Source organism: Elgaria multicarinata, chromosome 1 (assembly GCF_023053635.1).
Source record: "Elgaria multicarinata webbii isolate HBS135686 ecotype San Diego chromosome 1, rElgMul1.1.pri, whole genome shotgun sequence".
NCBI lineage: Eukaryota > Metazoa > Chordata > Lepidosauria > Squamata > Anguidae > Elgaria > Elgaria multicarinata.
In genome coordinates, this window is record NC_086171.1 from 174,831,279 (window position 1) to 174,850,675 (window position 19,397).

A 19,397-nucleotide genomic window follows, 5' to 3' on the forward strand; every position below is an offset into this window, starting at 1 on the left:
ACACACACACACACACACGCTGCAGTAACAGCAGCAGTTGTTTCAACCTTAGGTCATGCTAATTCCCAGCCCTGGAACATGTAAACAAGGGTTCTCTTGTGTCATCACAGGGAGCCCTATCCTATACATTGCAAAGCACAGGATCAGGGTCTGATAGAACACTTTTTACAATAATCTTGGTTTATCCTCACAGGTTTGTGATATAGGTCATTATTATCCCGACATAATAGAACAATAACAAAGACAGGGCTTCTTTAAAATCCTTGACACAATGAGTCAATGGCTATGCAGCACTTGGAATTGGCAATTTGTTCAAAATTCAGTATTCTCCAGTGGACCATATCTGCTCTCAGTTTATCAGGTACTTTCATTGCAAACTGGATATCTAGTTGAGGCCCTAGTAGATGGTTAAAATTAAATAGAGCTTCGTGATTAAGGAAAAGTAGTTATTTTAAATGCCCAGTCAATGGGGGTGCCTACCCCCTGCCAATTCCTTTCTGTCCTATTGATTCTCTTCCACAAATGGTGAGTCCCACCAATTCATGGCACAAGTGGCATCCACCGCTTATGCAAGCGCTTATTTAGCGCTTCCTAGTTGAAACTCCAAACGAGCTCCTCTTATGCAAGCTCTGCCGACTTGCCTCTTTTCCGAAATGAGTGTTTCCACTCGTTTCAAGTTGACTCAGAAGCACTAAACCGCAGTTGCACAAGCAGTGGTAGCTGCTTGTGTGATGGAATTGGTGGTGTGTAAGAGAATCGACAGGGCCATAAGTGCCCCATTGCATTCTACTCAGAAGCAGAAAAACTGCCTTTGGAAACAGCATGTTCCCTACATTATTATTTATTATCAATTTATTATTACAATTAATTTTATTATAGGCACTTTTACCCCCCTCTTCAAACCTGACCCCAGGGTGGCTGTAACTGCAATGCTTCTAACTTTCCCAGTAAACATAGAGTTGAGACCAAATGCATTTAGATGCAGCTGCTATCTTCATGACTACTTGTACTTATAAAAACATGGACCACACTGGAAGCTTTTCGAGGTTAGTTTATTGCAATGCGAACCAGTTATTATGAACTCTTGACACATGAACATATAACAACTTGGTTTTACACTGTCACAGCTCAATACAGTACAATAAAATCTGTTTATACAAAATACTCTATTGGCTTTATAAACTTACTCTAAAGTATGAAAATACCCTGACCTTTTCCTTTTTTGTACAATTTAGAGCAAAATGAAATTGCAAAATTAAAACAAAAACAAACCAATAGCAAATTCAGCAGCCAAGACAACAGAACAGAGGATTTCACAGTGCATTGTTTAATACTGTCAAGGGACTTCCAGAAACTTCTTTAACAAAGGAAAAGTCATTTGTCAGAATCTAAGTATTTGGGGTGGAGGAACAGCAACTGCAAAATCAAATTTGTTCAGCTTTATTTATAAACCTTAAGTCTGGACCAATTATCAGCACTATCATTTGCACAGCACTGTAAGCAAGTAGACGGAATTTCCAGGAAACTGTTGGAATTCTCTCTTCAGTATGGGCTCAGATATGGCCATTTTACTTCTATTAAAAATGTCAAGGTTACACAGCAAAGGAAGATCAGTAGTTTAAACTTACTGAATTCCGATCCTTTAAAATAAACATAATCTTTTCAGTGGCAGGGGGAGGGGGGAGGCCAGATCATCATGTTACAATTAATTTTTTAAATATGTTGTATGGGACTTTTGTGGGGAGTGAAGCGTTCTTAATAAGACAATAAGTTTTATTAGCCATTACTTACTTCGACATTCGTAACAGCAAAATACCAAGGACACACTCCTACTGCTAAATATTTGTAATTGTATTTCTATCCATTATTTTCCTATAACCTACTAGCTTCCATAGAGTGAATGGCTCATGAGATCACAACATATCTTACATGCTACAGGGATAATTCCTGTTGCTATCTCCTTGCAGAACACACACAAGCCTGTGCTATTCCTCTAGGTTCTCTCAAGATCCCCACACTATAATCTGCAAAGGGGAATGGAAATGATGGCATGAGAAAATGTTGAATCACAATGAACCTACTTTTACCTGGAACAAAATGGTCCCTACAAAGGAACATCCTGTGTTCCTGACATACTGCTAAAGTGCTAAACACACAGGAAGTTCCTGTGCAGATGTCAGCCACTACCTGAGAGAGGGAAACCAAGAGAACTGGAACAATCAGTGTTTAAGCCTTTGTTTAAGAACCATCTTCTCTAAATTATCAGGCCAAAGAAAATCTTAGGAATATTAAGAAAATTTATTAGCATTTCAGCAGCCACTGTCTAGAATGGAACAGCAGTTTGTAGGGAAATAAAAGTCAATTACAAAACACCACTGCACAATTTGACCCATATCAGGCCAGGTCCAGATTCCCAAAACATGCTCCAAACCTTGAAAAAGTTTTAATTTTTCCATATCCCAAATAGACAAATTAAATACGACAACATGTTACTTGCTTTATACATTGCCAGAACTAGACATTACAGAGCTCCCAGTAAAAACAGTACATCTTCTCTTCATCTAGTACTTCAAATCACACAATACTATGTCATTGTGCTATATGTTTCTTGACTACTGCAAACAATAACCAATGAAATGGAACAGTGTGGGGTAACTGGAAGCACAATGACATCACATCATGGATTTTGTGTTACTAGATTTTACTAGAGGAGGAGATATTGAGATTCAGTTTTCAGCATTAGCTATACATCCTCCATAATGTCTGGTTTTGGCATAAGCGTGTCTGAATTTTAAACAGTTAACCCTCTTAAAGGTAGTATGCAAGCAAGGCACATCAGCAGTCACATCAACATACACCATTCACACAAGTGAGCATCAGGTACATTCCAAGAGGAGACCTGGAATTGTTTTTCTGTCAAATTATTCTCTTTGCAGCCTAACTTTCATAGGATTAAATTACTCATGACGTCACATCTTCCTGGAACATAACTTTGTATCTACCTCCTTGCAAGACCCATGAGATACATGTCAATGTACTCATGCACTTTGGAATGTGGCTGTGAAAAGTTAAGTGCTATATAAATAGTTAAGTAGGAAAAAGGCCATCAGCATTTGGTGGATGTGTTATACAAAAGAGTTTATTTGAAAAAGTCAACGTCTTACAGAAATATTGATTAGGCTTCAGTAGATTTGGCCTGTGACCAGAAAACTGTTCTCTCCTTATCCTCAGATGTAAAGTATGATTTTCACCAATACTAATAAAAAATAAATACATACATACAAAGGATTACCTGACAAAGTGTTTTGCAGCTGAGCACCCTACATATCATTTTAAATCCTAAGCTCATTTGAAATGAGGGCAAAAATGGAAAACATTAGGAACTGAAAACAAGTAATATATCTGTCTGATTCAGTTTAGCGTATACATGCTGCTGTTCAACAAATCTATCTAAGCATAGTTAGAAAGAGGTAACTGCTCTGGCAGTGTAGCTAATGATAAGACGGTGCTCTCTGGGCACCATTTTCTCCAAGCAAGGCGCTAGATTTTTTCCCCCTTAGACAGATCAATACTGAGAGGAACGTGAATATGAAAATGCATCCCTTTGGAAGCAGTGAAGTTGGTAAGATGCAGTCATTGGCAATGATGAAGACCACAAGTCTGATCTTAAATACGCTTACCCACTTCTAAGATGCATTTATTTCACTGAGTCCTATTTCCAAGATAGCATGCTTACGATGACATCCTTAATCTTTCCTGTTCCAATGCACAGAATGAGTCAAACAGATAATGAAAAAGGTATACATTTATATTATCTCAATTATAGTAATGACATGCATTCTGTAATCAGCTCACACTCTTGCACTGATGCCTGTTTCATTTCATAATACATTCTCTCAAGATAGACCTTCGGCAGATGACAATCAGAAAAATAATGATTAAAATGTAGGCTCAACTCAATAGTAAGTCAAGTGAAGACAGTATGAAAATGTCTCTGCATATTTTATTCAATTTTGAGACCTCAAATTTAACCAAGGGATTTAAACAAACCAACCCTGCAACAATTAGAAAAAGTTTTCAACAGCTGGCATCCAAAACATTAGGACTGCAATACTATTTATTAAAGATCCACCAACTTTTTCCTCAGCTGTGTCCGACAGATATTTGTATTTCTATCACAAGTCTGTCAGCAACAGAATTTAGAAGCATGTGAAGCAGTGTTCATTTAACACTCAACTTTGAAACCTACTGAATAAAAAAGTCAGATATCCTTTACAGATATAGCCCTATCAGACTACAAGTCTACAGTAAGAACAGAATGTAAAACGGAATTAAGGCTTTGCCAGAATAGCCTAAATGTGGAAGCTCTAAGGCACATATTAGTACATTCACATTACTGTTGTTAAAAAAAAAAGCCAGAGTACAAAAAATTCCCTCCCTCCCCACCAACCCCCAATAAAAAGATGGCACGGCCCACTGAGCTCTGTTACTCCTGTCAAATGCTGATAAAAAGACAATTTGCAGCTGTTCTTTTTTAAAAAATATATCACCTGATTTATACTTCTCACCACTGTTCACCACCAGCAGTGCTTCCCCCACCCACGTTGATAACTTTTTAACATAACCTCCTGGATTTAAGATACCAGTCCCTCACATGCGGCTATCTTCCTCTTTTATACCATCTTCTGCAGTTTTCTGGGACAGATTAGCCACATCATTACTTGGATCCTTTTGCTTTTCAGCCTCGTCAATGTTAGTTTCCTCCTCTTTCCCTTCAGGCTTCTGCTTATCCTCAGCCTTCTGTTCCTTTGCCAACAGCCGGTAATTGATTCCCATCCCAATAAAAAGGAAGATCCCAGAGACAATCAGGATGATGCCACATGCCCAGTAGGTATACTTGTAATCGTCATAGATGTCATTCAGTTTACCTAATAGGCAAAAAAAAAAAAAAAAGGAACATTATTAGACTGTCCACTTTTTAATTATTCAGAGTAAAGTTAATGCTAAGCAGTATGGCAACTACTTCCTCTCCCCTTTAGTTGGTTCCTTAAAATCCATACAGGTACATGCATGGTTAATGCAAGCTACATAATGATGGATCAACTTCACCATGGATCAACTTCACCATGGATGCATAATACATGGTTGTCGAAACTCCCATGGGCTGATGAGATCACTTTTCTGATATTTGTATAGTGGCAGAAGAAGCATAATTGTCGGATAATCCTGACCATTTCTAAATTAGTATGTGGTGTCAGTAACGAGCTGGATGAGGGTGAACAAATTGAAGTTTAATCCAGACAAGACAGAGGTGTTTATAATTAGATGAAACACGGATTAGGAAATAAGAATTCAACCTGTGCTGGATGGGGTTACACACACTCCCTGAATACTCAGGCTAGCAATCTGGATATAATCTTGGATTCAGCCCTGATCCTGAATGCCCAGGTTTCAGCAGTTGCCACAAGTACATTTGCGCAGATGAGGCTAGTGTGCCAACTGCACCCACTCCTAGAGATGTCTGATCTGACCACAGTCACGCTTACTTTAGTTACATCCCACTTAGACTACTGCAATGCACTCTACATGGTTTTCTTTGAAAACTGTTTAGAAGTTTCAGCTGGTCCCGAATGAGGTGGCCAGACTTTTGACTTTTTACAGGGAGTACGGGACTCCCTTGGTACAAACAGCTTCACTGGCTAATGGGTCTGTTTCTAGGTATAATTCAAAGTGCTGCTTATAATCTATAAAACCCTGTATGGCTTAGGAACAGGCTACCTGAAAGTCTGGATTCTCCCATTCAAGCCTGCCTGGGTTTTATGATCTTTTGGAGAGGCCCTTCTCTTGGTACTGCAACCATCAATGGGGAGAGATGTAGGGGCTCTGGACCTCCCTGCCAGGAGAGGCTAGGTTGTTGTCATCCACTGGAAGGCAAAGTCATTTTTATTCATGCAGGCCTTTAGCGTACAAGATGATTTGTTGCAGAAAGGAGTTTTGAATTGTTTATTGCTGCTTATTTCTGTTATTGTTGTGTTCTTAATTGTTTTTAGTTTATTTGTTTTTATGTTATGCTTTAAATAAGATTTTGATTTTAATCTGGATTTTATTGTTAGCTGCTTTGAGCACCATTTTTTGGCAGAAAGGTGGGATAAATAAATAAATATTTTTTTTGAAGTTAGAAGTACAATTCATCTTTCTAACTACCTCTTCTCATGTCATACCAGTAGACACAGTCTCACCCAGAGCACCCCACAATTGTAATACAGAAAATATTCTTACCTAGGAGAGGTGGTCCCAAAAGCACAGGGCAACATTCCACAATAGTCACCAATCCAACAGCACTGGAGAACCGTTGAGTCCCAACTAAATCCATCAGTGTTTCGAACAAGACGGAGCTGAGCCAGCCAAAAGCAAATCCAAAGAAGCCAGCATAGATGCAAAAGCCGGCATAGGTGGTGGATAAAGGGGCCATAAGGTGGCACACTCCATTATAGACCACAGACACAGCAAAGAAATACTGGATCCTGGGCCTCACCCACTTGGTGTTTGCTACCAAGCCCATGGACGGCCTGGCAACCATGTCTACAAAGGCCAGGATGGATAGCAAGAAGGCAGAAGATTCTTTAGAGAAATGCATACTCTTTCCATAATTACTGAGAAAAACTAAAGGAGTAAATAGTCCAAAAAACATGACTACATTGCCAAACAGGTAGAGTAAGAAGCCACGATGTGTAAAAAGAGAAATATCCAAAAATTTGTTAATAGTCTGGAAGGCTGTGCTTTTCTGCTTTTTAGTCTTCCCAGCAATAAGGTCTACACTGACATCTCCTGCTCCTTCTTCTCTTTTCACTTTGCCAGCCTCCTGCAACGCTTCCTTATTAACATCTTTCTTCTGCTGCTCTGGCTTGGGACCAATTGGTCTCATCAGAGACCCAGCAACACAACAGTTCAACAGGAGGCCACCAAGGATTAAGAAGCTCCCTCTCCACCCAAAAATGCTGTAGAAATATTGGTTCAGGGGAGCCAGTGTAGACAAGAACACAGGGCTCCCTGCCATAGCTAGTCCATTAGCCAATGGACGCTTTTTGTAGAAATATTTGCCAATCATGGTCAAAGCTGGGTTTAAATTAAATGCAAGTCCAAGACCTAGGAACAGAAATAAATACATGATTAAATTAAAGGCAAGAGAACTGCAGCTTTGCAAACTTTGTTTTAGAGAATATATTTATACTAGAGTAGGCTGAGCAAGAGGAACTGGGTTATGCTCTTACTGGGATTATAACAGCCTTCTGTAACTTGGTACCTTCCATATGTCTTTGGACTACTACTCCCGGCAGTCCTGAACATTGGCCAGGCTAGCTCGGGCTGATGGGAGCTGAAGTCTAAAACATCCTGGAAGTGCCAAGTTGGGAAAGGCTGGACTACAGTATTATTTATTTATTTATTACATTTTTATACCGCCCAACAGCCAAAGCTCTTGGCTATTGGGCAGTATAAACTCTTAGCTACTATCTACTCTATCTATGCACTCTATCTACTGCCTTTAACTATTAGGAGGTTGGGGTAGAAATTTCTGACCCTGCTGCTGCTCCCTTGTCACATTTATGAAATCAATACCATTTCAAAGGCTTCACAGTACAAGAGGTCATGGTTACTTCTACATAGTGTAGGGACACTCTGGGAGCTCCCCACACTCTCTGAACTTTCCCCGCTCCCACCACTCATCCCTGATCAGTTCGCAAATGTAGAGTGCATCAGTTCTTCTTATCGAACAAGTGTCCTTCTCATTTCCTAGGAGGGGTGTCTGCAAGGTAAGAACCAGTGCAATTAGTCAGAATCCAGTGTTAAAAGGGGTGGCAAGGCCTGGGAGCCATGCCTGCTTCTCCCATTGCAGGAGCTCCTCCCACTAGGAAATGAGAAGCCACTACAGAGGCTTCTATGTCACTGGTGCAACGCCTTGTTTCTCAAAAGAGGGCAGTTAATGGGTGACCTTTCATTTCCTAACAAGAGAGGTTCTTTAATTTCAATTTATTTATATTCCTCTCTTCAACCCTGAATAGTTTCCATGGCAGCTCACAATTCAAAACCATTTAAACAGTCAGCAATATTAAAATACAAAAACAACCAAACATTAAATACAGGTAATTTTTGAAACCACATAAACAGAGAACCATTTTTATCTGTAAAAAGCAGATAAAATGCCTAAACACAAAAGGTCTTCATCTTATGCTAAAACGACAACAAAATTGACACCAGATGAGCCATTCCAAAGCTGGGGTGCCACCATAGAGAAAGATCACCATCCACCTCTCCTCAGATAGCAGAGAGGTCTGAAAAAGGTCTTCTGAGGAAAATCTAGTTTCAGGTGGGATCAAGTGGTCCTTGAGGTAGACAAGTCTCTCCCAAACTATTCGGCTGAGCCAGGGTGTGTGGGTGGGAGGGAGAGTAGAATTGTGAACTTTCCTTGGCCAAGATGTGGTATCATTGCAGCAAGGAAGGAGACGTGCCTTCCCTGCAAAAGCAAATCCAGGGAGAAACTGGTCCTCCAAAGTCAAGACACTGGGCAAACTGGAAATCGAGCATGGACTTCACTTATCAACTCCCTAAACTGGCTTCTGGCCTCCAAAGGTCTATGCAATTATATGCTATAATATAACTGGATTTATTTTTCCATAGGCTACACTAGATTTCTTGTATCATAATCAAATCCAGCATCATTCCTTCAGTGTTATGACCATTAGCCAATAAGAGGGACATGACCAATAGCTGTGTCACTTACCTCCCACAACCCCAACACAAAAGTAAAGCTCTTCCACAGTATTACAGAAAGAAGCTGCAATCAAACCACATCCCGACAGGCAGCCCCCTGCCATCATGACTGGCCGACTGCCATATTTGTTCACCAGGATGCTGCTGATGGGACCTAGGAGAAATTTAGAAGATAATTATCCAGATGTGAAATATGTTTCTATTTTTTTCATTTCTTGCACACTGGAACAGGTATATGCCAAGCAAAGTATGAACCGGATACTACTATACATGGATCATTATACTGATTAGCTAGTTCATACTGGGATGATTCACATATTGCATTGGATCCTAAGAATTGCAATTGGAGGTTTGCTTGTGGAACTAGGCTTTCCCACGGCAACCCACTGTAAAGCTACTCCTGAGGTTTGGATGACTTTTGGGGATGGCATGGGATGTGTTGTGGAGGGACAGAGCTGAAGGGGAGGAAGTCAGGAGATACTGAGGAGCCTATTACTTTGCAAGCAGCTCTTTGGGCCCAGCCTGTTATGTACATAAGTGTACACTTGAAATGTAGAGTGTGAAAAGCATGTCCAGACAAGCTGTGCAAATCTGAATTTATTTTTATATTGCACATTTCACACACTCACCAGAGATGAAGTGTGGCTCTCTTTTAAGTGTACCTTCAGTGGCAACTGAGGTTTGTCACTGAGGATTTTTTGAAAAAGTTTATAGATGCAAATGTTTATCCAAAGCTAGTTTCCTGCGGTCTTTTTTGGTCTATAAAGCCACTTCAGCCTATGACCCAGTTTGCAAAATTAAAACATTTATTTTATGTTTAAGCCATGGTGGTGTGTTTAAATTGGCAGCACATAACCATGACTTGTTTGATCATCTGAACAGGTCCTATGTCTGCATTTCTGGCTATGTCAACTCTTCAGAAACAGAAGAAAACTAATGGAAGAATAAGATGTCACAGAAAAATCCAGGATCAAAGCCACTCCTAATGCAGTGCACATGTCGATAATCCACCCACACCACCTGCAAACTGTGAATGCCCACTGTATTCAAACTGTAACTGTGCAATGGATAAGTTATACAGTGTACGTGCACCAGTGTGCAACTGATCCAGGGACTGGTGCTAGTGTTGACATGCCACTAGCAATTGGAGAGGGGGGGGTTAAACAGCCTTCTACGTCAGGCCATTATGATGTATTAAAATGTTTCAGCACACCCAAGGTATAGAGCAACACAATTCAAGTGTTTTACAGTGCATGATCTGTGGCTGGCAGGCCAGTGTGGCCCATGGAAGCCCCACCCACTTTCTCTACATCCTAGCTAATTAGGGAAAAAGAAGTGACCTGAAGCAGCCAAGATCGCAACTTCCTAATTGGATTTGCTGGGGTGAGATTAGGAAGCCCTAGGGTGGGATCAGGACAAAGCAGCCATGAGCATTTACTCACCTGTCACTAATAGTGGCAGGGAAGCAGCCACAATAGCTGTCGGAGAGGAAGCTCTAGCCTCCTTGTCCTTCAGTGACCCCACAGCAGCCTCTCTCTCTCAACCCAGCAATCTTGAGCAGGATTACTATGATGATACCAAGATAAGTGTTTGTATGTGTACGTGTATGGATATATATGTATGGTGCCCGAGCTGCCACCCAGCATTGCATACTGACCTCAGGACAAGAAAGGGTGTGCAACCCTGTAGTGAAGCTTTAACTTTCACAACACTATTTTTGATCATTTAGGACAGATTGTTGCCCCACTTCAGAAACAGTAATCCTTGTGTCAAGTAGGCTTTGCATTCACATCAGTAAGTGTAAACTTAAACTAGATATGGGTCCACACATGCATCTAATGCAGAAAGCAAGGGAATTGGGACACTGTTTCCCAGACCCAGAAATCTGGGGAGAGTGGTGGTGGCTAGGCTTCCAATTACTATGGAGAAAATCTTAAGACCATACTTGAAGATACTTATGTAAACTTATTTCCCCGTATCTACATGGAACGTCCAGACTGTTTGAGAGTGCTGGAGCAAATCATAAGCAGTATTGGCATAGATCAAGCAACTATGAATAGCGAGTTGATCTAGGCCCTCATCTAGATGAGAGAGAGAGAATGAAAATGAGAATGTTTGTATCAGAAACTCGGTCTTGTAATATGAGACAGAAAGTAGTGCATCATCCTATGTGATACGCTCTCTCAAGAATTACAAGTTCCTGAATTCCTTAGTCCCTGCTGGCAATTCCTATGCATAGGCTAGAAGAGCCGGAGTCTGGCATGCAAATGGCAACAGGAAGGCAGGACATGCACCAGAATAATTGGGAACATTAATATTCCAAAGGCAATGAGTGGCAGTGTTGCCAATAGAATTTACAGGTCTCAGAACACATATGAGTAAATGTACATCTCTCTGATCTCTAGAGTGTATAGAACTGACACTATATTCCAGAAATAGGGAATGGTCTTTAGAACATATTTGTCAGTGCACTCATGTATAATTAAAATTAGGGATGTGCTCCGCTCCGATTAGGAGCGTAGAAGCAGTAGCGGATTGGCCTGCTCCGCCTTACCCAGAGGCGGAGTAGGAGCGGACCGCGGACCCCCTAGAAGCAAGGCGAAGAGAAGCGACCATTTTTCGGAGCTCCGAGTTCAGTCGGAGCGCTCCGGTCGCCATCTTGAAAACATTTCGCCATAGGATTGCATTGCGGCAAATAATCGCGCATAACTACGTTGTTTTTGAAGCTATCGTTCTGGAAATTCTTGTGCACAGAGAGTCGTGGATGGGGGTCATTTTGAGACCACTCTCACCTCTCTGCGTGCTGTGGTTCACGTGCAATATTTTTTTTAAAATCGGGTCAACCGCGGGGCTCAAACTGCGTTTCGGCTTTTCGCCCATAGGATTGCATTGAGGGAAAGAATCGGGGATAACTGGGGGGGGTTTAAGCTATCGTTCTGAAAATTCTTGTGCACAGAGAGTCGTGGATGGGGGTCATTTTGAGACCACTCTCAACTTTCTGCATCGTACGGGTCGCGGGCTAGAAGTTTTTTAAAAATAGGGTCAACCGCGGGGCTCCGTTTCGGCTTTTCGCCCATAGGATTGCATTGAGGGAAAGAATCGGGGATAACTGGGGGGGGGTTTAAGCTATCGTTCTGAAAATTCTTGTGCACAGAGAGTCGTGGATGGGGGTCATTTTGAGACCACTCTCAACTTTCTGCGTGCTGTGGTTCACGTGCAATATTTTTTTAAAAATCGGGGTTTGGGTTTTTTTTTTTTATTATTATTATTTTTTTGGAAGCGATGACAGGCACATTCAACTCCCAATCCTGATGAGAATTCATCTCCTCAGAAAGCATCCTCCTCCAATCCCAGCGTTGGAGGGGGGACTAAGGCAGACCCACCCTGAGAACTTTCTGTTTTGTGTCTCTTTGTGGGTTGGCGTTCGTGGAGGGAACACTTACTTAGCTAGTGCTCCTGCTTTGGAGATAGATTAATTTAATATAGGTTTAGTTTGGCGCGTGTGTGTGTTTGTTTGCTTCTTTCTGACTTGTAGCTTAGTTTGCCCTGTGTTTTCCCCTTACTTTGATTTAATATAAACTTTATTTTTGAATTTTGGAGTGTGTGGTTGGGTTGGTTGCCCCCCCCCCTTCCCTGTATTAAAGCCTGACTGTTCTGCTTTTGTGAAAGCTTTCTTTTGAAAGCATACACACACTTTTTGTCCCATTTCCCTACATTTATATTCTTAAACATATTTTATTATATTCTTTCACATAGTCCATTAGTATATATTCTCATACATATTATATTAGTATTCATATTTTGTTCTTCTTATAGTAGTGGTTGGTTCTTTTTCCCCCTCCCCTCTCTTAAATCCTGATTGTGTTTCCTTCTATCTTCTATATACCAAATATACCAAAAAAATTGGATTCTCTTTTTCTTCTCTGTGTAACTTCGACGGAGTGGGCTGCTTTTGTCAAGTTCAACAGGCAGCCACAGATTGAGCATTTTGGGGAAAGCATACGCACACCATTTCCCTATTCTTAAACATATTATTATTATATTCTTTGACATAGTCTTAGTAGTCTATTAGTATACATTCTCATACATATTAGTAGTAGTATTCATATTTTGTTCTTCTTATAGTAGTGGTTGTCCCATTTCTTGTCCCATTTCCCTACATTTATTAGTAATATTCTAAAACATATTATTATATTCTTGTAGATATTCTTAGTAGTATATTCTCATACATATTAGTAGTAGTATATTTTATTGTTCTTGTCCCATTTCCCTACATTTAAACATATTATATTCTTCTTATACATATTCTTAGTAGTACCTTATACATAGTATTAGTAGTATTAATATTTTGTTAGTCATCATGAAAAGAGAAAGCAGGCGTGCTGAAAGCAGCAAGGCTCAGTCTGCCAGCAGGGCTTCCTCTCCTCCTGTGAAACTCAAACGGGCAACTCCTTGGCTGACTGCTCCAAAACAGAAGCAGGACAAGCAGCAGGCAGAGCCACTCTCTTCTGCAACTTGTGCCCGGCGTTCTCTTTTTGAGGGTGGGAATGGGAAAAGTGCCCGTTTGCAAGAGGCACGTGGCAGCAGTGCCATTAGAGGAGGAGGAGTATCCCCAACTCCTTCATTCTCCTTTCAGCCCACGAGCCCGCTGATGGACCTAGACGAGGTCCTCAGCACAGTGGAGGGGGGGGAGGAGGAGGAGGCGGTGGGCCTCCAGGATGTGGGGGCTGAGGAGGAGCAGCAGCAGGCCGAGGCTCTCTCCCCAGTCTCATCCCACACCCCTGTTTCTGTGGCAACACCAGAGAGCTCAGGCGGGCAATTGGTGGTGTCACCACAGAAACGAAAGACAAGCATCGTGTGGGACCACTTTGAGTTGGGAGCGGATCCCCGCTTTGCTGTCTGTCGCCACTGCAAACTCAGCCTAAGCAGGGGTTCATCGACAGGGCATTATGGAACCAGCAGCATGAAGATGCATCTTCATAGGCAGCACCAGGCGATCTTGCTGGGGAAAGAGGCGGGCAAGGCGACTGGTTCCAGGGGAAAGCCGAAGGCTGCTGCTGGCACTGCCACTCTAAGCTCTCCATCTCCCATCCCCACAAGGGTTAGGCAGGCAACCCTGCAGGACATGGGGTGGGGGAAGTATTGACCCACAAGATGGCGTTTTCCAATGCCCACCCAGGGTGCTACTGTGTTGGGGCATCTGCCGGGACTGACTCCTCCCCAATACTAGATCTATGACATGTCACTCTGCCTGCCCCTCTGCTAGCCTGTCCTCCTCGGTGACCGACTCGCTGGGATGGTTTGCGTTTGCAATGCGTGACTAACTGCAATGCTGGCTTAGAAACCAGCCATCACTTCCTTGTGCCCCCAGAAATGCCCGCAGCCTGCCTGCCTGCCTGCCCGCCTCCCCCGGGGTGCTGCTGTGGTGGGGCATCTGCCAGGACTGACTCCTCGCCTACTCTGCCTGCCTCTCTGCCCGCCTGGTGCCTGGTTTGCTCCCAATCGTCCTCCTCTGTGCCCCTCAAGGCGTAACTGCTGGCTTAGAAAGAAACAACCAGCCATCTTTGCCTCACTTTGCGCCCACTTATGGGTTGGTTTGCTATGCGTTAGTGCTCAAGCCATCCTTGCGGCACTACAATGCATGCTGCCTGCCTGCTTTCCATTGATGGTGCTATATAAATAAATAATAATAATAATAATAATTCTCCCCTTCCCGCCTTGCAGCGATGGTGTATGTGTCTTGCTTTGACTAAGGGGAGAAGTCCTTCCTGCGCTCACTTAGACTTTATCAAATTCAATAATCCCTTTTTCAAATGTGCCAGAAGATTTAGGGTTATCTCGTGGCATGTTGGGATTGCCTTGGAACTGGCCCCATTGAGCTGTCTGCAATTGCAACTTTAAATCCCTGACATACTGGAGTGTTCAAATTTCAAAAGTTCCCCTAACATCAGGGGATGATGGGATTGCCTTGAAACTTGGTGTCCATGGGGACACATGGGTAAGCTGTCATGGGACCAAAGGATAGGTTTCTAACGTGCAAATTGACGTAGTTGTAGAATGGGACTTGATTTGGGGTGAGTTAAAAAGTTTAAGCCGCGCCAAAAATCAGGGGATGATGGGATTTGCTTGCAACTTGGCGTGCATGTGGACACATGGATAAGCTCTCCTGGTGCCGAGTTTGAGGTTTCTAACATGCAAATTGACGGAGCTATCCCAAGGGGTGTGAATGGGGTGCCCGATTTTCATAAATTCCCCAAAAATCAGGGGATGATGGGATTGCCTTGAAACTTGGCGTGCATGTGGACACGTGGATAAGCTATCATGGTGCTGAGTTTGAGGTTTCTAACGTGCAAATTGACGTAGTTGTAGAATGGGACAATTTGGGGTGAGTTAAGCCATGCCAAAAATCAGGGGATGATGGGATTTGCTTGCAACTTGGCGTGCATGTGGACACATGGATAAGCTCTCCTGGTGCCGAGTTTGAGGTTTCTAACATGCAAATTGACGGAGCTATCCCAAGGGGTGTGAATGGGGTGCCCGATTTTCATAAATTCCCCAAAAATCAGGGGATGATGGGATTGCCTTGAAACTTGGCGTGCATGTGGACACGTGGATAAGCTATCATGGTGCTGAGTTTGAGGTTTCTAACGTGCAAATTGACGGAGCTATCTAAAGGGGTGTGAATTAGGGTTATGGGAGGTGCGTTAGAGGGTAGAGCCGCGCCAAAAATCAGGGGATGATGGGATTTGCTTGCAACTTGGCGTGCATGTGGACACATGGATAAGCTGCCCTGGTGCCGAGTTTGAGGTTTGTAACATGCAAATTGACGGAGCTATCCCAAGGGGTGTGAATGGGGTGCCCGATTTTCAAAAATTCGCCAAAAATCAGGGGATGATGGGATTGCCTTGAAACTTGGCGTGTGTGTGTATACGCCCATGAGGTGTCATGGTGCCAAACGTGAGGTTTCTAACTTCAACGGAAAAAAAGTTGTTTACTTTTTTAGCTTTCAATGCAAGCCTATGGGGGGGCAAAAACGGAGCTCCGGATCCGATCCGGAGCTCCGGGCGGAGCGGAGCGGAAGTGGGCGGAGCGGGGGCGGGGCGGAGCGACCCGCTCCGAAAAATGGCGGATCTGCAAGTGAAGCGGAGCGGGGGGTCCGTGCACACCCCTAATTAAAATATACATGCCATACTGACATGTTTGGTAAGAGGACACAAATCTTCCAGTTTTTTCAGAACAGACAAAGCTTTTGATGGAGAGGGATTGGCTCCTGTTAAAAGTATGTACCATGCCCAGAGAAATGATCCTTGGGCACTGCTCAGATGTACATCCAATTTATGGTTGTGATTCTTAATCTATGCCCTAATACAGGGAAGGTTATGTTCCTAACACTTGCTACACTCTTCCTGCTGATGAAATAATGTTTTGCTGGCATATTTGTAAAGAATAGATGAGTAGAAGCATAGCAATTATTTAAATCCCATCCTACTACATTTAGAATATATTTGGTCTGGTAGATGGGGTGGAGACTTTTTCTAATTTAAATCATCAACAGCAAAAAAATATTCACATATTTTGGAACCGTAGTTCAATTGAAGTGCCCCAAATATATTGTGCACAGGATAGCTATAGCTGTTTGGCAAGTGAGATTTTATTCTATATAGCTTTGATTCTAAACCAAGAGTTTTTAAATCTGGTTGACAGCAGAGTTCCTAATCTAAAATCAAAGGAAGAGAGAGTGGGGTGGAGGGGAAGAAGAAATCCTTCTTCTTACACTCTCAATTTTGGAAAAAGAGCCATACACACATATACTAAACAGATGTTATGTTTAAATATACATCGCCAATAAATGAGATTAGCAGGACAGGGAATAAATAGGACAGTTTCTGATCCAGGTGGGCATCAACTGTTCCTTAAAGACAAATTGCCTAACATCTGGACTGCTTTACCATGCCAGCTGTGATCAAGTTTAGTTCTTGAGGCTTTCAGTAACAGCAGCAGCCAAATTAAAGTCAGAACTTCATTTGATAAGACTCCAGAGGGAGCTTTTCTATCCTGGGAATTCCATGCTTACCCAAGTACTATGTATGTTCCTGGAGAAAATTCTCTATAAGAGGTATTTTCTCTCTCATTCTCTTTCAGTATAAAAGAAAGGTTGCTACTACCCAGTTTAAGTTTCATAGGGTTTTCTTCAGCTCACAGAAAAAATATGTTTACTTATGCCAGTGTCCAAACAGAGGCTAGACAAGGTTGGGTTACGATGTATATTAAGAACGTATCCACATAGCTGAAATACCACCAGATCACTCAAACAGTCTGCTCTAGAACTGGCTTAATCACATTAGCATTCAGTGAACAAATTGCAAAATGAAGATCAGGTAGCAGAATGGTGCAGATACACATGAACCACTTACCATAAGCTAACTCAGCTAGTAGCAGGGTTATTCCTATGGCAACTCCACACTGAAGTGCCTGTGTGGGTAAAACCCCTTGCAGTAAACTTTCTTGTTCACTGAATGCATAAATGTATTATGTTAGCTCCAGGGCAGCTCCAGGAATGGTGAATGAAGAGCAGTTAGACAATGTCCATAGCAGATGAACAAAACAATTGTAATTAGTGTATAAAATAGTGGTTTCGAGGTGGGGTTATTTTAGTTCTGCTTCTGTACTCCAAAGCAAAACAAACTAACAATGATAGCACATCCAGTTTATTAATTTATAGATTTTTAAAATTCCTGATTGGTTCCTGTTCCTGATTGATTCTGGCTCAGTCTATAAGTGGTATAGTAGCATACTCTTAATAACAACTGAAGCTGATGTTTTATATTAAAATGTTTCAAATGTTTTAAAATCTGTTTACATATTTTTTAAAAAATCTATACATTTATAAACTGGCCGTGCTATTGTTCATCAATTGCTTTATTTTGGAGTGTTGTGTCATCTGCATCTCATCACCTATATATCAGTTTTACTTGAGTATCCAGCTCTTAGCCAGTCAGTAGCTGTAATCACAACTCAAATCTTCACAATCTCTAGCCAAATTCTTTTATGTACAAATTGTATTTTTTAATTACCATCCAAAGGTTTTAATCTGTTTAATCTACATGGCAGTATTTAAAATACTTCATTACAGAAAGGCCCTAAATCCAAAATAAACAGTGATTAAGGGCAGACCAAATGTTCTACAGACACTAAAGCTTGTTTACATAAAACTGAATGGGCATGTCCTGAATATTAACTGATCAGGTTTCTCCATTAACAGATAGCAAGATTGTCAACACACATTGGTACTCGGCCCCATTGTGACCCTTTAACCAGGATAACTAAGACAAAGCTGGTCAGCTTTGTAAATAGCATCTTAGTGGGAAAACAAGGCATTCTATAATCTCAGCAAAGTTTCAACTGGATGTCACCTGTCCCATCAGATGCCCTTCTGGCTGCTTTCAGGAAAGCATGCAAAAAACACAGAAACAGCTTCACAGCATTGAAAACATTTATTCTCATAAATGACTCAATTTTAAAAAATCAATATAAAGTCTTTGATTTGATTTTACAGAACAGTTACCATTGGGAAAGCTTAGAATTAAATCTAGGTCTCTCAGATTCCAAGCCTGAACAACATGAAGCTGCCGGTTATCAAATCAGACTGTTGATCCATCCAGTATTGTCTACTCTGGCAGCAGTTCATCAAGGGCACAAAGACCTATCCAGGTCCTGCTACCTAATTCCCTTTAAGAGAGAAATCCTATGGTCATGGGCTAAGTGGCCCACCTAGCTCAAATTAGCACAAAAGGAAGAACTAGAGGCAAAAATGTCTCCGTCACTCCTCCCTTCCTGCCTGGCTCTTATTGGGAGGACTCTGACTGAGCAGAGGGATCTGATATCAGAGCCCTCCGTCTAAAGAGCGTCAAGCCCATAAAGCTCTTAACTAGAGATTCCAGGGACTCAGCATGGAGCTTTCTGCATGCAAAGCATGTTCTCTTCCATTGAGCCATGGCACTTTCCCCAACTCCTTTTCTCATGACAAATGGTACCCAAATTCTTTCTTGAAAAGCTATTTTTGACATTGTGCTACAGAAATGGTGGTTAAAGATTTAGGCAATGGATGTGCTGCAACTACTATTTTCTGTATAGTCGACTAGTATCAAGACTTATTTCTTTATCGAGTACTACAGTCACCAAACACCTAGTCTCTCCCCCTTCCCTCACTACAGTATGCAAATGTCTAGTTGAGCCAGTGTGTAGCCAAAATCACTTGATTCAAACCTTGTTTTAAACAACAAAGCAACACTGGGACAGTTCCAGCAGCTGTGATACACCTGCACACAGCACACAACAGCTTATGGTGTCACATGAATATTAAAGTTCTGTGTCTGTTCAGAGGACACTACTGAATTGTACCATATTATAAAGCAGTTAATTGACATAATTCAAGGCCAGCTGACATAGAATGAATATATGGCCAAATTATATTTGGCTTCACAGTCAAATCTCACCACTCCAAGGAGTGGCTTGTGTAAAATTTTACAGAACATGAACTTTGACATATTGTGATTATACAAAGCTCTTAATACCGCAGAGATTCCACCATGCTTTTAGTCACTGCTAAAGCATCTTGGAAAAAAGCC

General features: G+C 41.8%; 1 protein-coding gene across 4 annotated transcripts in view; it reads right to left on the bottom strand.

The window, feature by feature from the left end:
• Positions 1–1,035: 1,035 nt before the first annotated feature.
• Positions 1,036–19,397, bottom strand: part of SLC16A1 (solute carrier family 16 member 1) — a 74,337-nt gene continuing 55,975 nt past the window's right edge. For all 4 annotated transcript variants that reach the window (XM_063143338.1, XM_063143312.1, XM_063143320.1 and 1 more), the window contains exons 3-5: positions 8,780–8,923; positions 6,280–7,146; positions 1,036–4,928 (exon numbers count right to left, since the gene is read on the bottom strand). In XM_063143338.1, the coding sequence (XP_062999408.1) occupies positions 4,651–4,928; positions 6,280–7,146; positions 8,780–8,923 (1,289 nt within the window). In that variant the 3' untranslated portion in view covers positions 1,036–4,650. The remainder of the gene's footprint in view (positions 4,929–6,279; positions 7,147–8,779; positions 8,924–19,397) is intronic.